This window comes from Crocodylus porosus, unplaced genomic scaffold (assembly GCF_001723895.1).
Source record: "Crocodylus porosus isolate Cpor-Errol unplaced genomic scaffold, CroPor_comp1, whole genome shotgun sequence".
NCBI classification, from domain to species: domain Eukaryota; kingdom Metazoa; phylum Chordata; order Crocodylia; family Crocodylidae; genus Crocodylus; species Crocodylus porosus.
In genome coordinates, this window is record NW_017728909.1 from 12020007 (window position 1) to 12043685 (window position 23679).

General features: G+C 46.5%; 1 protein-coding gene across 1 annotated transcript in view; it reads left to right on the top strand.

Annotated features, from left to right (window-relative positions):
- ST8SIA5 (ST8 alpha-N-acetyl-neuraminide alpha-2,8-sialyltransferase 5) overlaps positions 1 to 23679 on the top strand; it is a 51985-nt gene that overhangs the window by 8476 nt on the left and 19830 nt on the right. The window contains exons 2-3 of the mRNA XM_019531809.1: positions 8065 to 8157; positions 21129 to 21215. Of these exons, the coding sequence (XP_019387354.1) occupies positions 8065 to 8157; positions 21129 to 21215 (180 nt within the window). The remainder of the gene's footprint in view (positions 1 to 8064; positions 8158 to 21128; positions 21216 to 23679) is intronic.

Here is a 23679-nt window from a genome sequence, read left to right on the forward strand (position 1 = left end):
TACAGTTAGTATTGTTGCTTAAGTGCCATTGATTTTAATTAGAATTACTGTAAAGACCTGATAGTTGCGCAGCGGGTCATGGTGGCAGGGGCGGCATCAGGAAAGATGATACTGAATGAGAGATTTGTGAAGAGAAAACACATAGTTCCCCTGAAGGACAGTTCATTTCTGGGGTAATTCTAGGTAACTCAGTAGAGTTGCACTGGGGTGGATACTGACTGAAACAGGAGGAGCCTGCCAGACACTTGTATTTGCATCTGTTTAAGATGGATTCATCCTTTGTGACTTCACCTCTCAGTCCACCCTAGGGATAGTCATTATAAGAAGCCTTCCCAGCACCAGGCAAGCAGTGACAGGTTTTCACCATTGCTGCACTGTTTAGCAGACTGCAAGAACAGCCTACAGAGCAAGGTGACATTTCTCCCCTTAGGGGAGGGAAGAGTTTACGTTGATCCGTGTGCTCCAGTTCCCGCTCCTTTACCAGTTCTGGGAGCAGAAGATATTATTTAATAACAGTATGTCTCCAGGTGTCCCCTGTCGCAAGGGACCTCAGGGTTATGGTTGATCACAGGATGAACGTGAGCCGTCAGTGCAATGCTGTAACCAACAGAGATGATAGCATACTGGGATGCATTAGCTGGTGCGTTGCGAGAAGGGCTAAGGAAGTGATATTTCCTGTCTACTCAGCACTGGTGAGAGCCTAGTTGGAGGACTGTGTCCAGTTTTGGGCACTGCACTTCAAAAATGACTTGGAGAACCCTGAAAGGGTCCAGAGAAGGGCCACAAGGATGATTAAAGGCCTGGAGGACAAACCTGATGAGGAAAGACTAAGGGATCTAGGACTGTTCAGCCTGGGGAAGAGAAGACTGAGGGGGGACTTGGTGGCCGTCTATAAGTATGTAAGGGTTGAATATTGGGAGCTGGGAGAAAAACTGTTCACTAGGGCACCCCAGGGGAGGACAAGGAGCAATGGTCATAAACTGTTGGTGGATGGTTTCAGGTTGGATGCAAAGAAGAACTTCTTTACAGTAAGGGTGACCAGAGTCTGGGAAAGACGTCCCGAGGAGGTGGTGGAGTCCCCAGCCTTGGAAGTCTTCAGGAGGAGACTGGACAGACACCTTGCTGGGATCATTTGATATGAGCACTATTCCTGCCCAGAGCAGGGGGGTTGGACTCGATGATTTTTCAAGGTCCCTCGTTCCAGCCCTTGATTTCTATGATTTGATGATTCTGTGCTGGACAACAGGGTGTTAACTTCAGAAGTCAGGCCTCAGTATTACTGGTGCATCCCCAGACTCCATAGCAGGTTTCTGCTCGTGTACAGCAGTCCTTGGACTTACGACACATCGGTGCCTGAAAACCGCATCTTAAGTTGAAATGTTGTAACTTGAAACTGATTTTCCCATAGGGGACAATGTTTATAAATAGGGGATTGGTTCCTGAGCCAAGGCCCGATATCCTATTTTCACCAAAAATAACCCAGAATTTTGTACAATACTCAGTCAATTATAGATGAGTAATATAAATGCATTTATTTATTTTACACTGTACTGGGACGTATCGTTTTTCAGTACAGATAGTGCTGTAGTGGTAGCAGCGGTGACGAGCGAGCACCAGGCAAGTTGCCCAACAAATGGCTCCCAGACAAGTGGTATGCTGCTGCTCCAGCCACGTGTTGGGAAGGGCGTTTGCCCCTGGATCTGCCTGGAGCACAGCTTGCCCCACCCCAACCAGATCTGGGGGCACATGTCCCACCCTGCCATGCCCTCCTGGACAAGCGGCAGGAGCTTCAACTTCTCCCATGCCTGCCCATAGCCTCCACTCCCAGTGCTGCTGTGGGCAACTGGGCAGGGAGACATGGAGGGGCCCCACCACCACCAGGGGCTTAAGCCTCCAGAAACATGCCCCCCCCCGGCTTAAGTCTCATGTACAAAATGATTAGGGGGGTTGGGGTGGCTGCGGGAGAAGCTGGCCTTTTAAAGAGGGTTTTTAAAGAGATTTGATTCTGGTTTTGCAGTTATATGATTAACAGCAGGTTAAGCGTAATGTTCTTGTTCCATCATAAAAATCCCTGAGTGATAATTTTGTACATGTGCTGGCACCACTGGAGCAGGGGCTATGGGCAGCCGTGGGAGCAGCCCGGCCCCGGAGAAGCTGGACCAGCCACAGCTTCTCTCGCAGCCACCCCTGGCCCCCGGCAGGAGCAGCTGGATGAGCCGCGGCTGCTTCTGTGCCCTCGCAGAGCCTGGTGCAGCCCTGGGTGGGCAGTGCTTGCCGGAGCCCCAGTCCCTCCCTCACCGCAGGGGCCTCGATCTGCCCCGCAATGCCCCTTCCCTTCTCCCTCCCCTTCCACTAGGACAGACGCTATAAAGCTGAAACCCACGCCAGAACTTCAAAATCAGGTGTCAATTTACAAGCGTCGCAGCTGCCATTCATCTTAATTTGAACAGTTGTAAGTCGAGGACTGCCCGATATATAGTATTTGTATATCACAGAGCAGTATTTGTACAACCAGCACTCCTGGGCCCCTGGTTCCACTGAATTGCCAATTGCTTTGCTATTGCATTGGCTTCTGTAAAATGGGGGCAATACCTGCCTACCTTTCAGGGATAGGGTAGGGATTACAGTCCTTGGAGTGGGAACGTGCTAGGGGAGTGTTAACTGTATACAGTCTTGGGGTCCATAAAACGCACACAAAGCAAATGTATTGGGGTCAAACCCTGAAATTTCTTTTGTGGCCAAACCTCGCAAGACTGATTCATGCAGCTGCGTGAAGATATGCATGGGAGTAAGGCAAGCAAGATTTGGCCCTCACGTAAAGGCTTAATGGCAGTCAATGGGATTTTTTCCTTAACAAAGCTTATGAAAAGCCTGCAGGATTGGTCTTCTGCTGCTTATTTTCTCTGTCCCCTGCAGGGGTTGCTTTTGGAGAAGAGCTTTGCTGTTCCTGCAGTGAAGTCGTCATCCTGTCCATGTGGATTCACAGTCCTTTGCTGTAATCAGGCCAGGGTTGTCACAGATTTGGCAGGCTCACTTCACTACAGGAATTGGCAGGGTGGCTTGTAAGGGGAGAGAGAACTTTTTTAAAGACACAGACCGGATCTTTACCCTAAACAATACTTTAAAACTCTGGACAGCGTATCAAATAAATCTGCATTCCTTTTCTCTGAGGAAGGACTCGAGCTGCAGACTTTTAATTTACGGAGCATGATTAAGGAAATTGTACTTGTGATCAAGGCAAAAGTAACCTGACTGCGGCTGATCAAAGAGCTGAGAGTTGCAGTAGCTAATGGATTGCTACTGAGCCAAATCTTGCTATCAAACTCAATACGGGCCGAGCTATAAATGAAAGCACAGGGGGAGAAGCAAAGGTTAGAAAAGATGAAAGCTACTCGGGGCTGGAAAACCACAGAGCAAGTCACATGCCACTTCTGGGCATTCAGTACTCGGGGTCGGAAGGGAAGAGTTGTCCCTCAACACTTGCACCTTGTGTGGTCTTAAGATCTGGGATTCGATGCTGGAAAGAGCTGTGAGACGGCACAGAATCAAAACTGACCTGGATGCACATGCAGCAATACGTGAATTCAGAGGATAGGATAGAGAACTACGGGAGTAACCAGCCCACCACATATATGTGCGACGTGCTCAGTTGTGAGCCTTGCGATCTTTTTTGGTGCTTCAGTGCGGGTTTTTTCTGTTGCTCAGGGATTCCCAGGGGAGAGAAATTATTTGGGTTTGAGCAGAGGAAGCAAGTACTAAGTGAGCAAAGGGTGGACAGTTTAAACTCTAGTGAATATAATACGAAACGATGATTCTTCCTGGGGAGGTTGAAGCACAGGTCCCTTTTGCATAGGAGGGTGGTTGTTGAGAGTGTCTGTTGCCGCTGAGAACATGAACCTGGCTAACTAATCAGCTGCCTCCCAGCCCACCACCACCCCTGCTTCTTGGCTGGATGTTAAATATAAATGCGTGAAGGACAAACTTCTATACTATTACCTATTTGTGCTATTTATACTCTCTGATGCATCGTCAGTTTGCAGGGATTCATATCATGCAGAGTGGGAGTTAATAGGCAGTACATGCACTTACAACATAGCGAGTGGGAGAGGGTACAGAGCTCCTCATGGAGAAAGTATAGCATGCGGCGATGCTGCGGGAAGAGGCCATTCTGCATGGTGCTACCCGGCACTGATCCATCGACGAGGCGGCAGCTGGACGCGATCCGTTTGTAAAGCCAATAATATTGGGAGGAAAGGGAGGAAAATGGAACTTAATTCTTTGTTCAGTAGATGCTGCTTCACTGACTCCTTAATGGTGTTATGGCCTGGTTAAGAAAACTGACTGGCACAGAGGGCAGGAGCCTTTCCCCTCCATGCTGATGGAAAGTGCAGGTGACAGTTCAAGCGCTGTTGTGAGTTGAGCTTTCACGCAATTTCCCATTGTGCCAGTGTCTACATGGCAGTTAGCATCCCGTAGCATCCCATTTGGCAGCCTCAGCAGAAAGGCTAGCAATCGGACTGTCTTGGGGGCTGAACCCACATCTTACCCATCCGATAGACACTGGCACAGGCACATACTGTCAGGATGGCATGAAGATTGTGGACCACCTCTGCCCATCAAGTACCTCCTACTGTAGCTTCTCAGAGAGTTTGCACGTGCCAGGCTTTTCTTCTGGCCCTTTGCACGAGCTCAGGAAACAAAATCAGGGACCTCTTATACAAGGAATCCACTGGAAACAATTGGGCTGTTTGTGAACAGGATATTTCTCATTAAGAAAGGGCCCCATAATCTTCTGAAATGTCACTGTTTATACATGTGACATGGATCTGGGGTTTCCTTCATATTGCAGGTGCGCTTTAATTTTTACATGATCTCTTGGCCCTTCCATTGCGTCCTCTCTGCATCTCTTTCACCTGTTTTGGGGCTTTGCTATTTGTTTAAGCAAGAAACAATCCAAGGGAATCCCTGGGGCTCAGGAAGTTTCCTACCCAGCGCCCCTGGCTAGTGCCATGGGCTGGAGCCAGCTCCTCCCTCCGCAGGAGTCCCATACGGTAACGCAAGCTACTCAGCACTGGAGCTCGACGTCTAGAACGTGGGAACCCAGACACAAAACAGCACAGTGACGATAGAGGTATCCATCTGGGTTTCTACAGTTCCTGTCTGTTGTCAGGGACTTAATATGTCTCTCCTTCTTTTTGGGTGAAATTTAGCTTTGTGCAGAAGGCCAGCACATCACTAACGCACCATTTATGTCCCATGCAAACCCTGAGGGACATTGAGTGGCATGGACCTTGTGCCGGATGTCTTCACAAGGGCACGTTTCATCCTTTAGCAATGGTTCGAAGTGGGCTCATTCAGGGACCGAGTCCCTTCCCACTCACAGTCGTTTAAGCAAGGAAGGGCTCCTATGAGATAGACGGACTTTCTACTGTTAGGAAAGCTGGCAGTGAGTGAGTGGGAGGTCAGGCCTTCGTTTTGCAGTTGCTGTTTTATGCTGCCACAAAGGTCGACTGTTGTCCATTCAACCTGCCTGCCTTGTGGTGGGAAGAAAATGGACAGGACCTGACCCCGTAGCATGTACATGTAACCCAGTGGAGTTCAAGCTGGGCTCCTAGGACATGCCTATATTAACTCTGGAGCAAGTCTGAAAGAGAAATCCTGCCCACTCACGCCCGAGCCTGCAGATCAGGTAGCCCGGGCAGCTCATAAGCATCCGTGAGACACAGAGCAGGCAGGACTTATGCTTCAGTGCCCTTCAGAAGCTGTGGAGATACTGCTTTAGTTGCCCTTTAGCGGCTGGGCATGTAAAGAGGACTGGGTCAACCATTTCCTTTGAGATATGTCCGTTAGCCAACCATCAGTGCACCATGCTTCTCAGAACCAGTTGCCCTGGGTCCAGATCCCACAGATGTCCCAGCTGATACTACATGCAAATGCCCTGTGCTTAAATCAGGCGCAGTAGAAGAGCACTGGGTTGTGCCTTCCAAAATACCACCAGGTAGGATGTGCTAAATTTCCTAACTGCAGTTCCAGTCTGGCAAGAGCTGCTGCATACGCATAGTAGGAAGGGTCAATTGGCAGAAGCATGTTTGAATCCAAATGTGCCCCGAAAGGTTTTTGATCAAATCAGCTGTTCAACCAGTAAAAATTAAACTGGTGCAATTCTGCATATAAACAGGGCTCATGACCTCTTTGTCTTCAGTTAGATTTGGTGCGCCAAATGCAGAGTGAATGCATAAGCATGGGAGGCTTCACCTACATTTTGATAAGACGATATGTAGTCGAAACTTGTGAAAAATCTAAATCAGAGGGTGATAGGATAGGGGAAAATGTAAGTTATACCTTCTTGGGCTTCCGTCTGAAAACACTTTCCAACAAGTGGGAAGTTCTTTCTGTATAATAATGCCGTGTTATATAGACCAGAAAATATACATGCACCTTTGTGAAACTCAGAAAAAGGCCATGGTTGTTGCCCTGCAGTGTCTGCAGACACATTTCTGATTGGTTGCTACGTGTGAATGCCTCAGTCTTTGTGGGGGTTCATTTGTACCTGGACATGTATGAAGTATTTGATTTCTAGAGGCTTTGAGCACCTCTGGCTCCCACTGGCTTCATTAGGAGCTTTGGGTGGCAGGTCTTTTTCCAGATTAAATGCAGGGTGTCCTAAATGAGGTTTTCACATATAAGGCACTTATTTTTAACTCCCTTATTTTTAACTCCAAGCTCAAACTGTTAAGGGAAATCATTCCATGAGATTTTTTTGGGAACTCCCAGAGGAAATAACTCTCACAACGTTAATTGATAGTCCATGACGGTTTCAATTAAGTGGTTATTGAAAACTTAATATTTTGATGCCATCTTACTTTAGAAAAATCTTTTAAGTACGTTTAACCCACGTTTCAGATCTGTTGTTCATATGTACCCCCAATGAAGGAAATCTTTATGCTTTTTTCTTTCTTTAATGAAACTACAAAATATCTAGAAGAGGTAGTATGTAGTTACCGACAAATCAATTTGAAGGCCAGGAGAGACTATTACTGTCACTTATCGCTAGCTCTTGCATTAAGCTTCTGTTCTCAGTCTCTCTCTTAAATATCACATTTTGATTAGTGATGAAATGTCACTTCAGCAGCTAGGCCGATCAGGAGCTTGGTTTTATATCATTAAGCTTCCTTTTGTGGTTTCAACATGTTTTCATTAAATGTGGTGGCCAGCGTGGGCTCCCTCTGGTGTCTAATTTCAATACATGATATTCAGTTTAATTTGCCCTTTTATTCCAGCCCAATCTGTACGGTGGGAGTGTTGAACTGAGAAAACAAAGCCTTTGTGCTTTCACTGAGAATTTGATGTCCACCCTATTTGTGCATATAAGTAACATTTAAATCCTGTTCTACCCTAAAGTAAAGGGGTCATATATCAAACACGTGTACCTGGAAAACAAACAGTGAAAAGGCCAAATTGTATAAAACTGTGGAGAAAAACCCAAATAAAACATTCTCTCCTTGGTATGTAGAAGCTGCAGAGTTTAACCTGAGGAGGAAAAAATATAGTCAGATTTGCAAAAAGTGCTCAAACTCCTATGCAGACTTCTCAGGAGAGGTGGCAGATTTTCAGAAGCACCCAACGCTCCCCATTATCCATGGTCAACAGGGGGCTTTGAAAACATGGCTGCTTCACTTAGGCTGGGGGACATAACTGGCTGCCTATCTTGGTAGCTACATTAATGAGACCTACAGTGTGTAGAGCATTTTTGAAATCTGGCCACTTATTTTGAATTAGCTGAATGGAAATGGTTGGGTATTCTCTTTTGAAAATCTAGCAGTTAGCGCTTTTGTTTTTGTAGAGTGATGGGTACGCTTGGCGGAAAAGGCATTTTGAAGTCACAGATGATATCAGATTTTCACTGTTGAGGAATATCCTTGTTTTCGCCTGGGGTTAGATCATGCAGCGGTGAATTAGGCGGGGAACACGGCACAATTCTCTTGATTCACAAAGACATACTATAAGGTCTAGGGTTGGTTTGTAATTTTTGTCGTTCTAGTCATTGCTCTTTTTTTTCCGCAGGTACTTTGAGTTTTATGAAGGTCCTTTGGAGTACAACTCAACAAAATGCCTAGAGCTGAGACAGGATATAATCGATGTGAAAGTGCTCTCTATGTAAGTATGAGCAAATATTTTATACAAGAGTTGCCTTTCAAAAAAGTACAAGCGTGTTTAATGAAGCTATCAAGGACATGGATGTCAGAGGTCGCAACTTCATGCAGCTGTGATTTCTGCTTCATCCAAGTAGAGGGGATTAAGCTCATTTGAACTATGGGCATCCTTCCAGTGACTTCATTGGGCTTTGATTCAGGCCCTTCATCATGATAAGTATTTTGATTAGCGATAGGGAAAACAAATACTTTCTCTTATACAGAGCACTCAAGGCACCCCGCTGATGTTACAACCCACGTATTTCAGATTTCGAAGGAGTTTGAACAACTTATTAGGATAGGTATCATTCTGCCATTCAGATAGTATGGTGTGCATGTTCTGTCTGCCATCTTTTCACAGGTATATCAGGAAATATATCAAAGGAAATGGGTACACAAATGGTCAGTTTTCAGGATGGAAAGAAGTAAACAGTGAGCTTCCCCCTGGATCTGTGCTGGAACCAGTGCTGTTTATCATATTTATAAATGCTCTGGAAAAGGGGGTGAGTAGCAAGGTGGCCACATTTGTGGATGACACAAAATTATTCGAGTGGTAAAGACCAAGGTGGACTGTGAGGAACCGTAGAAGGATCTGGCATGATTGAGCAAATGGTTAACTAAATGGCAGATGAAAATCAGTGTAGATAAATGTAAAGTGATACACCTGGGCAAAAATACCCCAAACTGTGCCTACATTATGATAAGCTCTACATTAGCTGTTACTATACAGGAAAAAGATTCGCAGATTCATAGATTATAGAGTCGGAAGGGACACAATGGATCATCGTGTCCGACCCCTTGCCCCTGACAGAAAAGAGGACCGAGGTCAGATGACCCCAGCTAGAGATCTGGGAATCATTGTGGACAGTTCTCTAAAAACATCCTAAGCAGCTGTAAAAAAGGCAAACAAAATGTTAGGCGTTATTAATAAGGTAATTGTAAAGAAAACTGAAAGTATTATCATACCCCTTTATAAACCCATGGTTTCTCTATACCTTGAATATTGTGCCCAGTTCTGGTCCTTATGCCTTAAAAAAGGATATAGGTGGACTAGATAAGGTATAGAGAAGGGCAGTCAGGGTGATGAGTGGTATGGAGGGGCTTCCATATGGGGAGAGACTAAAGAGGCCAGGCCTATTCGGTTTAGAAAAGAGACACTGGTGCAGAGGCTATGATAAAGGTTTCCAAAACACTAAATGGCAAAAAGAAAGGAAACAGGGATTTATTACCATATTTATTATTTCTTGCCATGCAGCAACCTAGGGGTCACAAAATGAAACTAGTAGGTAGTAAGTTTAAAACTAAGAAAAGGAAATTCTTTTCACACAGTATATAATTAAAGTGTGAAACTCGTTGCCACCACATGTGGAAGCTGACAGTGTAGCCAGTTTCAAAAAGGGATTGGACTAAATTTTGGAGGAAAGGGGCAATGGTAGCTATTGAGCATGGGAGCTAGAAGTACAATCTCTGAATTAGAATTTCCTAGACCTTAAATGCTGGAGGCTGCAAGTGAGAGAGGAACAGTGGAAAAAAACCCTTGTGTAGCAGGAATCCACTCCTGCTATGCTTACGTGGTAGTCGAGCCAATGCCAGGGAAGAAGTAGCAAGGCCGAAAGGAATGCAAGCGCAGCCCCTTTTAACTGGATGCTGGACAATGATGTCAGGGGTGTGCGAAAATTAAAAGAGGAATAACGAGACTGGGGGTGGGGGGGAGGGGGTGATGCCCAGCTGCAGGGACTGGAGGACAGATCCTGAAACTGGGGTCAAGACATGGGATAGCATACTTACTGATGGCATCAAGGAGATGCTGGCCAGTGAATGCCGGAGCTACAGCAGAGACGTGGCCCAGTTTATAGGAACCCCGACTGGGATAAGACGGTACCTGCGAGAGGCAGTAATCTCAAGTAAAGTGGTGGGCCAATAGCCATCAGAAGTGGGGCTGTACTCCTGTTGTGATCAAGAGCAACAGGGAAGGGCACCCATGAAGAAACGGTAACCCCACTGGAGGGAGGAATAACCTAGTGGCTGAGTGTGTCCAGGGCTTTTGCAGCGTGTGACTGCCCAGACTATCTCTAAGGAATTTCATGACATTGTAAGTGAGGCCAAAAGGGCTCTCCTCCAAAGGGGAAACCCAGAAAGAGGAAGACTGGGGGAGGGAAGGATACCGACCTCTCATGGTGTATGGCTGCTTTGGTTTAATATTATGACGAGTGATGACAACTCTTTATTTTAGTTCACTACCTCCATTGGCAGTTTAATAAAGGCAGGGAACAAGCTGTGGAGATTCATAATTGTCTTTGACTGAACATGTAGTTCCCAAGGGCAATTGAGATTCTCACAAAGCCTAATGAAAAGATCTACTGACTGACCAAGTGTTGTTAAGATTAGAGGGTGGAGACAGACATGGTGTAGGGGATGGTGGGGCCGTGTAGTTAGACCCCCAAACCAGGGCCGTGGGCATAAGGCAGCCTCCTGCAATATATTCATCCAACAAGTAAAGACATCAAGATGTGGTATGTGAGTGTTAGACAGGCTGCCCATACAGGAGAACCCCGCATCCCTGTTACACCTTGTCATACCCAGTTCATTCTCCTTTTCATTCCCTGTTGTCTGCCACTGTATGACACAGCATATTGGGCAAGACAAAACTATGGTCTGACCCAGTAAATATCAATTCTTATGTTGTTATGAAATAGGCTTGAGAATTATACATCCTCCAAAGGGATTGAAATAATCAAAAATAATAGGTGTCCTCTGGACAGAATCCTTTTCTTCTCTCTACATCCCTTATACAATCAGAAGGGACCTCAAGGGTCATCTGGCCCAATTCCCTGCATCAATGCAATTCCTAAATCATCCCTGGCTTGCTTTTTTCACGGTCTCTTGAAAGTCTTCAGGTAAAAGGGATCCCACAACTTTCCTGCACAGCTGATCCAAATCTACTGTGCTTCAATTGAAAGCCACTGCTTTGTGTCCTACCCTCTCCAGTAAGGTGAAAGTAGGGTTACCATATGTCCGGGTTTTCCTGGACATGTCCTCTTTTTTGGCCCCCTGTGCTGCATCCAGGTAGGTTTTTTAAAATAAGAACAAATGTCTGGGTTTTCCAGTGTCCTGGACAGGCTGCTTTGGGCTGGGAGCAGTGGGCAAGGTGATTGGCTGTTGGAGGTCACGTGTTCCCCATCTGAGCTTCTGCAAGCCAGAGGAGAGGGAGCGAGAGAGATTGTTTGTGTGTGTGTGTGTGTGTGTGTGTGTGTATGCAGATGTGACCTGCTCCTGGTGCAGGAGCAGCCCATTCTGCCCCCAACAGCCTCTCGCTGCTGGTCTCTGTCACTCACAGCCGTATCTCCCCTTTCCTGTTCACTCGCACTGTCTCAGTTGCACTCCCCCACTAAAGCACATGATTTTACACTCACTGGGTCTTCCCCCAGCTGCAGGAGAAGCAGCCAGCTGCCCTGTGCATATTTTCATCCTTGAGGTGTGATCACCAGAGCCCAGGGACCCAGAGCCCAGACTGGGCATTGCCTCATTGGGTTGGGAGCAGACAGGAGTAGGTACATTGTGACATGGCTGGCGGTGGGGGGGGGGAGCAGGGGGAGAGGGGCTGCAGGTTGGGAGTGAGGGGCATCATCAAGGGTAGGGGGGAGCAGGGTATGGCTGTTTGGGAGTGAGGGGCACTGGCAGGGCTGGGGTCAGTGGGTCGGGAGTGAGGGGCAGCAGAATGGGCAGGGGCAGGGCACTGGCATGTCACTGCCCCCCACCCACCATCATGTTTCCCCCCCCACACACAGGTGTCCTCTTTTTTGGACCTGGAAATTTGGTAACCCTAAAAGTAAAAAGAATTTGAATCCAGGCTGTCCTGTTTACTAATCGGGCACCTTAACCACCTGAGCCATAGTACCTGCACAGGCTGTGTTCATTTCTAATGATACTCCTGAGTTCTGCTTACGAGGCAGACTAAAGCTGAGCTCTCGAAGATTAAATGACCAGTTCTCCTCTACCATACCGTAACAAAGCTGGAGAGATTCCCTACATAAAAATAGTCCAGCTGTTGGCTTAGGTAAGGTATTTATTATTAAAAATAATGCATCTGCTACTATAAATTTGGAGGCCACTTGTTCACAGTATACAGTATGGCCCAGTGGATGGTGCACCCGTCTGCTGGGTGATCTCATGTTAGTCTCATTCCATCTTTGCGCCTTGGTTTTTTCATATGTGGACTGGTGGAAAAAGACCTTTGTGAGGGACTTTGAGGTCTGTAACTTGAGTATTAACAGGCAGGCATTTATTATTAATAAGCAGAAATAAAGACATACCCCACACCCTGTGCCCTCATCCTGCTATGCAGCTAAGCATGTGCTGAAATTTCATGTACTTCACTGAGACTATTCATGAATCCAGGCTGTGAAGGCTCTCATTGTAAGCAAGAGCAAACAAAGGAGACAAGACACTGGGTGACGTGTCAGATGAGGAAGGGCTGTGGGCACAATAGATGAGAGAGAGGCAGAAGGGGCGCTGCACACAGTCTTTGGGGGGGGTGTCAGAAGCAGAGCTACACCAGTGGTTTGCTTACATCCGCAGTAGCTTAAGGATGTAGGCTGGTAGCAGTCCTATCTTTTAACAGGACATGTCTGTAATGAGTATAGTTGTACAGGAGGCTCTTCCCTTCCCCTGTACCTCTCCTGCTTGCCAGTATGATTGACATTTACTTTTAAGTCCCCAATACTGGGCAAGACCCCAGCCAGATGAGAATTTCATCCAGAGGTCATGGTGGGACCAGCAAACCGACTGAACATTCATGGACGCTGCTGGGATCAACCTCACACCTCATTTCCTTGCAAAAGAAAACTGATACCTGGCCAGTACAGTTCAGATTGTTGCAGGAGCACGTGTCCCTGTCCGGGTGCTCTAGGGGTCACTGATTCATTCATAGGCTGTTTTCCTGAGAAACAAGCTGCTAGGGGTCAGAGCAAAACACTGCATTTTTAGCATACAACATGCCCCAGAATAAAGTATGCATCTTATTTTTTGAAAGGAAGAATGGAGGAAAAAAGATCTTTTCTTGAAAACCTCTGCCAGGGCTGAAAGAGGAAGTGTTCATAGCCAGCAGCTAGGGAGCCCTTCCTGCAGCACATGCAGCTTTATTTCTTGTTTCCCCTGGCAAAGGCTTAAGCAGCAGAAACTACGTTTACCACATTTCCATGATGATAATGAGTACCTCAGTTTCCAGCAGCTGAATTTTTGGGAAAAAGTGTATGTTGTACGTGATAAAATATGGTACAGAATAAGGGTTGAAGGGCTCTCTTCTCAGTTTCATAGTTGTTAGGGTCAGACTGGACCTAGTACATCATCGAGTCTGACCCCCTGCCCTAGGCAGGAATGAGTGCTGGGGTCAGATGACTCCAGCCGGATGTCTGTTCCATTTCTTTTTAAACACCTCCAAGGAAAGGGACAGCACCACCTCCCTTGGAAGCTTATTCCGTATTTTGGCAACCCTCACTGTAAAGAGTATTTTCCTGATGTCCAATCTGAATTTGCTTTTTTCGAGTTTGTGGCCATTATTTCTAGTTACCTCGACAAGCACCCTGGTAAACATCGTATCCCCTATGTCTGGCTGGTCCCCGCAGTGAGTTTGTAGGCGGCCATGAGATCACCTCTCAGCCTCCTCTTGCAGAGGCTGAAGAGGTTCAGGTCTCCCAATCAGTCCCCATAGGGTTTTTTCTGCAGGCCTTTAACCAGACAAGTGGCCCTCCTCTGAACCTGTTCCAGGCCACCCACATCCCTCCTGAAGTGCGGTGCCTAAAACTGGACGCAGTACTCCAGCTGCAGCCTGACCAGTGTCAGATAGAGGGGAAGTATCACCTCCTTGGACCTGTTTATCATGCACCTACCTATGCAAGAAAGGGTGCATTAGCTTTACTTATTACCCCATCGCAGTGGTGACTCATGTTCATTTTGGAGTCAACTACAACTCTGAGATCCCTTTCCACAGTTGTGCTACTCGGTATGGTACCTCCCAGGCTGTAGGAGTGTTGATGATTCATCCTCCGCAGGTGCAACACATGGCACTTGTCCTTGGTAAACTGCATCCTATTCTGTTCAGCTCATTTCCCCAGCCTGTCCAGATCGGCCTCAGTTCGCTCCCTGCCGTCTAGTTTGGTGTCATCAGCAAACTTGGACAAGGTGCTTTCTACTCCCTCATCCAAGTCACTAATGAAGATATTGAACAGTCCCAGGACAGCGCCTTGGGGGACTCCGGTGCCCACATTTCTCCAGATAGAAACCGACCCGTCCACCACCACTCTGTAGGTGCATCCCATAAGCCAATTTTCTACCCACCGGACTGTGTAATAATCTACATTGCAACTGTTTAGTTTATTTATAAGAATTGGGTGCGACACTGTGTCAAAGACCTTTTTAAAATTTAAGTAAACAACATCTACCTCTATTCCTTCATCCAACATTTTGTGATCTGGTCGTAAAATGAAACCAGGTTAGTCAGGCAGGATCTGCCTGCTATGAGCCCATGCTGATTGCCCCTTAGCATCATTTTACCTGCTGGTCCCCCACAAATGTGATCCTTAACAATTTTCTCAAGGTCTTGCCAAGGATAGAGGTGAGACTAACCAGCCTATAGTTACCCGGTTCCTCCTTCCTCCCCTTCTTGAAAATAGGGACCACATTGGCCCTTTTCCAGTCCTCTGGGACCTGACCTGAGCAGCACGAGTGCTCAAACAGTTGTGCCAGTGACTCCGCTATGACTCCAGCTAATTCCCTAAGTACCCTAGGATGAAGATCATCAGGACCTGTTGACTTAAATACATTCAGCCCCTCCAGGTGCCCCTTTACTAGGTCAGCGTGAACAGCTGGCAGGTTGGTATACCCAGTTGGCGGGTTGATGGGTTGGTATACGGGTCTTACCTAAGGTCCCAATGGGATGTGTATTTGTATTCGTGTCTAAGAACATGGATGCGAAGAAATCATTTAGAAGCTCCGCTTTGGCCATCCTATCCGTTACTAGTTGCCCTAGTTCATCCTGAAGGGGCCCTAAGTTACCCTGCACCCTTTTTTTTTGCTTCCTATGTACTTAAACAATGACTTTTTGTTATCCTTAACTTTTGCTGCCAGCCTAAGCTCCATTTCCGCTTTACCTCTCCTCATTGCTTCCCTGCATGCTCGAGCCAAGCAGGTATACTCCTCCTTGGTGGCAGCCCCCTGCTTCCACAGCCTGTAGGCCTCTTTTATTCCCTCCAGGCTCTCCTGGATTTCCCTGCTCCACCAAGAGGGTTTCATTGCTATTTTGCCCCCTTTTATGTGTACTGGGATGGTCCTTTTATGTGCCTGCAGGATTAGTCCCTTGAGAAACGCCCGCCCTTCCTGGACTCCCATCTCTCCAAGGCTTTTACCAGTCAGTCCCTCCCTAACTAATCTCCTGAGCTTGTTGGAAGTTGGCCTTCCTGAAGTCCAGCGCTTCTGCCCTACTAGTTATCTTCCCCACCTTTCTTCAGATAGTGAACCCTATCAATGGGTGGTCACTATCCCCTAGGTTACCTTGCACCTGCAGATCCCACCAAGTCATCCCCTGCTGCCGTACTGCCACTGACTTGCTGCGTGACCCTGAGCAGGAGGTTTTACCTCTCAGCTCCTCAGTTATTTGGGAAGTATCAGGCCTGGAAGACAAGGGATCAGATCCATCAAAGGACTGAGGTCTCCAAAAATTCAGTGTGAGGCATCACCCCCACCCATTAATAGAAAGCAATCACATCTGCATTTTGGTGAGGGGGTCCAATCCTGTCTGAGTCTTAGATACACTCAGTGCCTGGATCATGCCTTTTAGAGGTCTGCACACCCAACTGCTGGATTCCAGTTGGGTTTAGGGAGGAGATTGAAGCAGAGCTGCTTAGCCTGAGGCAGTTCTGGGCGTGTCCGAGTATAGGATTAAGCCCAAATAAAATTTAAATTAAATCAGAGTAGGGCACAGTAAGTTTTGGTGTCTTCAGGGGTAGGTGGCAGCTGGGTGACTGAAGACTGCTTTGCCATTTTTTCTGGCTTGCTCCTGGACTTCATTCTTTGCTTGATCTCCCAGCTTCTTGACTAAAAAAGTCCTACTTGACTCCATTCTTCACTTGATCTCTCAGCTTTGTGATTGGCTCACTCTTAGACCCTGCTCTCCTATTGACGTTTTGGCTTCGTGACTTGGTTTGTCCTTGGATTCTGCTCACCCATCCTGATCCTGGTCCCGGACCCAGCTGCTCAAGTCCTGGCATGACACAAGGTTTTTTGGATTGCAGTTATTGATGTAGGTGCCTTGCTTCTGCTTAAGTCCTACTTTACGCACTTTTATTGGGCTCCAGCCCATGATCCCTACCCCAAGGTGCTTGCAGTCACAGTAATACTGACCTATGCACAGACCTAATAGAGGTTAAGTGCTTGGTGATTCACACATGAAGGGTGCTACAGAAATGCTGAGTATTAATTGAAACAGCGATTATGGTAACACTTGGTTGTTATAGCACTGCACGAAGAAGAGATTGACGTCATATATCTTGACTTTAAAAAAGCCTTCGATCTGGTATCCCATGATCACCGCTTGGCAAAACTGGCTAACTGCAGCCTCTGCCTCCCCATGATCCACTGCCTGGGGAACTGGCTCCGTGGTAGGACCCAGACGATGGTGGTTGACGGAAGTCGATCATCGTAGTGTCCTGTGCCCAGTGGGGTCCCCCAAAGCTCTGTCTTTGGACCCATATTGTTCAACATCTTCATTAATGATATGGACATTGGAGTCAAGAGCAGGCTGGCCAAGTTCACCAATGACACCAAACTCTGGGGTAAAGCGTCCACACCTGAGGGCAGGAGGGCGATCCAGGCTGATCTTGACAGGCTCAGGAAATGGGCGGATGAGAACCTGATGGTGTTTAACACTGGGAAATGCAAGGTTCTCCACCTTGGGAAGAAAAACCTGCAGCGTCCTTATAGGCTTGGCAGTGCTACGCTGGCTAGCGCTATGGACGAAAGAGACTTGGGGGTCATGATTGACCACAAGATGAACATGAGCCTGCAATGCGATGCTGCAGCTAGTAAAGCGAGCAAAATGCTGGCTTGCATCCATAGATGCTTCTCAAGCAAATCCTGGGATGACATTCTCCCCTCGTACTCGGCCTTGGTGAGGCCGCAGCTGGAGTACTGCATCCAGTTTCGGCCTTCACAATTCAAAAGGGTTGTGGAGAAGCTTGAGAGAGTCCAGAGAAGAGCCACGTGCATGATCACAGTTCAGGAAAGCAAACCTTACAATGACAGGCTGAGAGCCATGGGGCTCTTTAGCCTGGAAAAGCGTAGGCTCGGGGGTGATCTGATGGCCACCTATAAGTTTATCAGGGGTGCTCATCAGGATCTGGGGGAATGACTATTCACCAGAGCGCCCCAAGGGATTATAAGGTTGAATGGTGACAAACTCCTCCATGACCATTTCAGGCTGGACATAAGGAAGAACTTCTCTACTGTCCAAGCCCCCAAGGTCTGGAGTAGACTGCCGCCAGAGGTGGTTCAAGCACCTTCAAGAGACATGTGGATGTTTATCTTGCTGGGATCCTATGACCCCAGCTGACTTCCTGCCCCTGGGGCAGGGGGCTGGACTCGATGATCTTCCAAGGTCCCTTCCAGCCCTAATGTCTATGAACCTTGGATGCAAACCTCCCTCATTGACTTTGCACAGATAAAAATGCTGGTTACAACCTCTTCATTCATAACTGGCACTGGATGAAGGACACTGGAATAACAACTCTATCTTGTTTGCTGATTCACAGTGCTTAAAAATAAATAGCAAGAATGAGAACTTGAGACTCTTACCAGTGTTCGTGTTGGAGATGGTGAGTCCTGGATATGTGATTTTCAAATACTCACTAGGTGGCATAGAGGGAAATCCCTTCTCTCACTTACCAAGTAGTGCTTAACTGTTAATGGACTCTGACTTAATGGGATAATGTTAGATTTGGATGTACAGTATATATTGTTTAACATAGTAAGGCTTTTTTTCTGGGCTATGTTTTTCTAATGTGCATACAGAATATCCATTCTTCTTTAGAGAGCTTGGGGGGATAATGGAAGATTTCTAAATTAGCATGCTCTGGTAGGCTGCAGAACGACCTAGTTCTTTATGTGTGACTTACTCTAGAAAATTCAAAGTTGCATCCAGTTTAAGTATAAAACAGCTCTTCAAAGCCTTCTTTTATTGAAAGACAGGATAGAGAGCATTCAAAGTCCTCAACCCCAAAGGGAATACACCAAGATCCAGCAGATTCAAAGAAACCTCAAACTCCATAAAAATCTCCGTGAAATCCAGTAATCCTAGTCCCTCTCCTTAGTTATTAAAGGCCAAATATTGGAAAACTTATATAAAATGTGAGGTAGAAATAACTTCTGGAAATGTATTACAGTTCCAAAATGCTGATCCTTACAGGTCATAGTCCTCGGCCTTGCCCTGGAGTACAATATTGTCCTTCACACATCTGTCTACAGAAAAATCTGGCTCATTTCTAGCAGAGGACTATAGTATACCTTGCTGTATGGGATTACTTAGCAATAAGGACATTTCCCCACTGCTCGGTACTTTTTCTTTTGGTTCCTCTTATTCAGACTGTTTCCCCTTCACTACCTACAACTGAAGCCTAAAGCATTGGCGATGAACTCCAAGCTGCAGTTACGCATACTGAACACAGGTTTATGGCTGCAGTATAGTATATGGGAGCAGAGAAGTTGAGCTGTGAAGGCATTTATTACAATGCATCAAAGCATGACTAAATGAAGTTAAGGCTATCTGCAAAATATATCCGTCATCCTAAGGTTACTGTGTAATAGCTTCTGAAGTGAAGCCTACATTAGACAAAGCACTAACAAGAAATGAAGCAGGGAAAAATGCCTTGTGACAATGGTGTGGTTCTCTTCTATGCATCCCCTTGCAGTCTGAGATGGTGCATGCTGTGCATATTTGCTTGGTCTTTGTTCCCCATGTGGACCCATTCAGGATTTTACATAGCAGTCCATGTCCTCTAAGGTTCTTGTTCTTTTATAAAGTTCATCAAAGATATCAGGAAGGCCTTCACCCAGGCATCTTAGCAGAGAAACATCCCACAACAAAGTTTAAGTCTTACTTGGATCCTTGGATCTGCTCCATGCCTTTCACCCAGTTTCAGGGATGTATTTGGTAGCTGTGTTGGTCTGAGATAAAAAGAAATGCAAAAATCCAAAGCTCTTGGTTCAGAGATGATACCTTTTATTAGAGCAACTAAGAAATTGCAAAAAAATATATATCTTTCTTTGCAAGCTTTTGAGCACATGCACTTTTTTAGCCAATTTTGGAAACTTCATTGCTAAACAAGAAAGAAAAATGTCTACTGCCATCTGATACCACCAGGGTTAAAAAAACAGCCTTATCTGCACATCAAAGAGCAACTCACACAAAGGAACTCTCATGGACCCAGAGATCCAGACATCTACTTTCAGCTTCCTCTGTGCAAAATGAAGTTTCTTTTCTACCTAAGGGGACTTTTGCCATCTTTAATTTTCCATTAGCCTGAAGAAGGGCACTGCGTGCCTGAAAGCTCGCAAAGAGGGGTAATTTTTTTTGCCATTTCTTAGTTAGCTGAATAAAAGGTATCATCTCTGAACCAAGAGTTTGGGAGTTTTGCATTTCTTTTCATCCACAGGGCAGCCATCACCTTGATTTCTTCCCTGATTCAGAACCTCTTCTCTACTGTAGCTCCTCCCCAAGGAGCACACAGGTCCTCCTGGGGTTTCCCAGTCTCTCCCTAGCAGCCTAGCATCCTTGCTTAGCCAGAGCACAAGTGGCACGTACAAGTCAATGCAAGTCATTCTTCTGCTCTGTTCAGCACTGGCGAGGCTTCACCTGGAGCACTGTGTCCCGTTTTGGGCCCTGTACTTCAAGAAGGATGTGGACAGTTTAGAAAGAGTCCTGTGGAGAGCAACAAAAATTATTAGAGGTCTGGAAAGCATGACTTATGAGGAAAGGCTGAAAGAGTTCGGGCTATTTAGTTTAGAGAAGAGAAGACTGAAGGGAGATTTGATAACAATCTTCAAAAGCTGAAGGGTGCTTACAGAGAGGATAGAGATGGGTCTGTCTCTGTGGCTGTAGGAGACAGGCCAAGGGGCAATGGCCTTAAGGTGCAGCAGGGGAAATTTAGGTTTGGAGATTAGGAGCAACTATGAAGGTGGACATTGGCACAACTGACAGTTTCATTCAACTTCAGGGTCTGCCTTTAATGAAAAGCGGTAACCTTCCAGTTCTAGGGTTCAAGGTACGGGGCTGGGACCCTGTGTGATGCACTGTTTCCTGATCACTGATTTTTTGTACAACGCTTAGGCAAGTCACTTCACCCACTGTCCCCTGCTTCCTTTCCTGCTCTAAGTCCGCTGTGCTGACTTAAACTGTAGGGCCTGTTTAGGGCACTGGTTTTCATCCTGTGGTCTATGGACCCCAGGGGGTCTACAGACTATGTCTAAGGGGACTGCAAAAGATGACTATGATCCATCAAAAGTATGTGAATACCCACACGTACAATTCAAAGGAGTCCACACCTCCACTGAAAATTTCCAAAGGGGTTTGCATCCCCATTCAGAATTTCTAAGGAGTCTGCAAATTAAAAAAGGTTGAAAACCACTGGAATAGGGAATATTTTTTTTTACAGAGCCTAGACCAGTGAATTTCCAGTACTGGTTGAGGACTTCTGGGCAATTGAGTAATGGAATTCGTAAGAACCGCTGGGATTGTTTTGGACTGAGGGGATCCTTATGGCTCATCCAGCTCTTCCTGCTCCGTCGTGACTGTCTCATGTCTGCCTAAGGAAGTGTTACCAATAGTGATTAATGCATTTAATAAAAGCAAACTCTGACTTCCGTGTGTCTTTTTTTCTTCTTCCTTAGGGTGAAGCAAACTGAATTGTTCGACAGGTGGAAGAGCTTGCAGATATGCAAATGGGAGATGAATGTAACAGCAGCTAACCTATTCAAGTAAGAAGGGTTGCTACTGATGGGGCTGTCTTTGACCACAGCTGGTTGCAATCAGATGAAATGATCACATTGATAGCTATGAAGGAGCAAGTAAGACATCAGGACCCTGTTACTCTTTACCATTCATTATGATCTGGGGCGCTGATGCATTTAAATTAGAATTGACTAGGGTTTATAAAAGTAAAGCTAAGTAGCAAGGGACAGGTTGCTATTGAGGCATCTAATATAGAATCATAGAAATGAGGGTTGGAAGGGACCTCAGGAGGTTACGTCTAGGCCAACCCCATGCTCAAAGCAGGACCAGCCCCAGCTAAATCATCCCAGCCAAGGCTTTGTCCAACTGGGTCTTAAAAACCTTTAAGAATGGAGAGTCTGCAACCTCTCTGGGTAACCTGTTCCAGTGCTTACTACCTTTCTCATGAGAAAGTTATTTCTAATATCTAACCTGAACTTCCCTTGCTGCAACTGGAGCCCATTGCTCCTTGGTTTGTCAGCTGCAGTGTAAAATATAAAATATCCACTTCCCTGTGAAGGAGGGGAAATCAGTCTGTGATGGTCTCCCCCAGCCTCATGCCATGCATGTGTCAGGGAGACAGCATGCAAACTGGGCCACGGAGCACTTATCCCAGGTTACAGTGAGTCTGTGGCCAACCAGAGAAGAGAAACCTGAGGCTCTGGCTCTCAGTCATGCCTCTCCGTCAGAAGTGCCGCCCTGCTCTTTGTGACCAAATTCTCCGCTGCCATCACTAGAATTGCTGGAGGCTCACCTTGCCAGTGTGAAAGGGTGCGTCTACAATGATGGCAGTGAGGACTTTCTTTTAGGGGAGGATTTGGCCCTGTCGTCATCAGAAACATTGCCATGGAATTCGGTATTGCTTGTTCTGTATTCAGAGTCCAGGTTGCTGTATCCCATCCGGCTGTATCCTTTATTAACCCTGTTCAGTTATCTTTTCCTGAGCACCTTGGCCACTTCTCTGCCCTCCAGAGACCTCTGCTACTTATTCCTCTGGTACCTCTGTCTCATCTCATGCACCCACCCCTTGCTGAAGCTCATATGAAATGGCCTCAGAACAAGCTGAGGACTCCAGCTGTGTAGGAGCAATGTCTGATTGGACCCAAAGCCTTGTTTCAGCTTTGTGCTAGGCACCTGTTTGGCTTGGTCCTGGGAAGACTTTCATTGTTTTAGAGCAAGTGGAACCTCTTGTGATAAAGATATGGATGAAAAGAAGTGATTCCTCTCCTGGTTAAAAGTCACTGGGAGAGTTCATAAATCTTCCCCTATAAAAGGGCTGTCCAACCCAGGCTTCATGCAGCTCATGAGGGGTTCATTTGCAGCCCCCAGCTCCCACATGGACATCTTCCTACCATTGCTTGTCTGAGCTTCTCCTCCCACCAGTTTCCATGTCCAGCACTTGCCCCAAGGGGTGGGACAGGGTGGTGCAGCGCTCTGGTGGTGAAAGATTAAGACTAGAGCAGGCCTTCATAGTGGTGAACTAGGTCGATGCTCCAGGAACACTAGTTGGGGTTGTAGGATAGAGGAGAAGAGCTCTTCCCTCACTCTCCTGGTGCAGAAATAATGAAAGTGCAGTTCTTTCCTGTATCACCCTCCTGATTCGATTCAAGTATCTCTTGTAGTTATTTGATAATTTATTGCCATTCATCTGTTGATTCAGTCTCATTTATGACCTTGATTGGAGCATTGTATCATTCCCTCAATTAGCCTCATCAAATTGTAGAACTTCAGCCTTTGCAATATGTATATTTGATTCTATGTTTCTTTATATAGACTATATAAATAACATCCACAAAAAGCATACAGAATCGGTTTATTTTTTCAGTTTATAACATGGGCCATTTACCCTAAGAGCAAAGGTAATTCAGCTGGGAACCAGTTCGCCCTATTTGTAAATGTGTGTATTTGTCATAACCTACTCACCACCAAAATATCAGATGCATTAACTCAGAAGGAAACCTCTCCTAGAATAGAAGTGGAGATGATGACTGGATTTTGGATCCAAAGATAAAAGCAAACAAGCATTAAATGAAAGGTGTGAACCAAGAAAGTGGCTTCCTTTGTGCATATGATGCATTCCTTCTGTCGCAGTGCGCTCAGGTGCCCTACGCCTGAAAGCAGAGACTGCTCTGGGGAGACCCCTAGTGGCAGAAAGGGGGAGGCTCAGCTGCCAGTCACCAGGGCTGCACAGGTGCTGGTTGCCGGGGCAACTGGTAAAACCAGCTGACCAGGAAAGGGCAGGGCTTATCCCTTCTTAAGCCCAGGTAGGAGGCCAGGAGAGCAGTCCCTCTCCAGCAGCTGTGGGAGTAGGGGCTCAGCTCGGACAGACAGAGGGGAGGACTCTGGCAGTGAGAGCATCCCCCGGTCACTGCTGAGGTTGGGGAGCCCTCCTTCCCCCCCGCTCCCTCACTCTAGTAGGGAGTAGATTTTTGTTTGACCAGACGGTCTAGT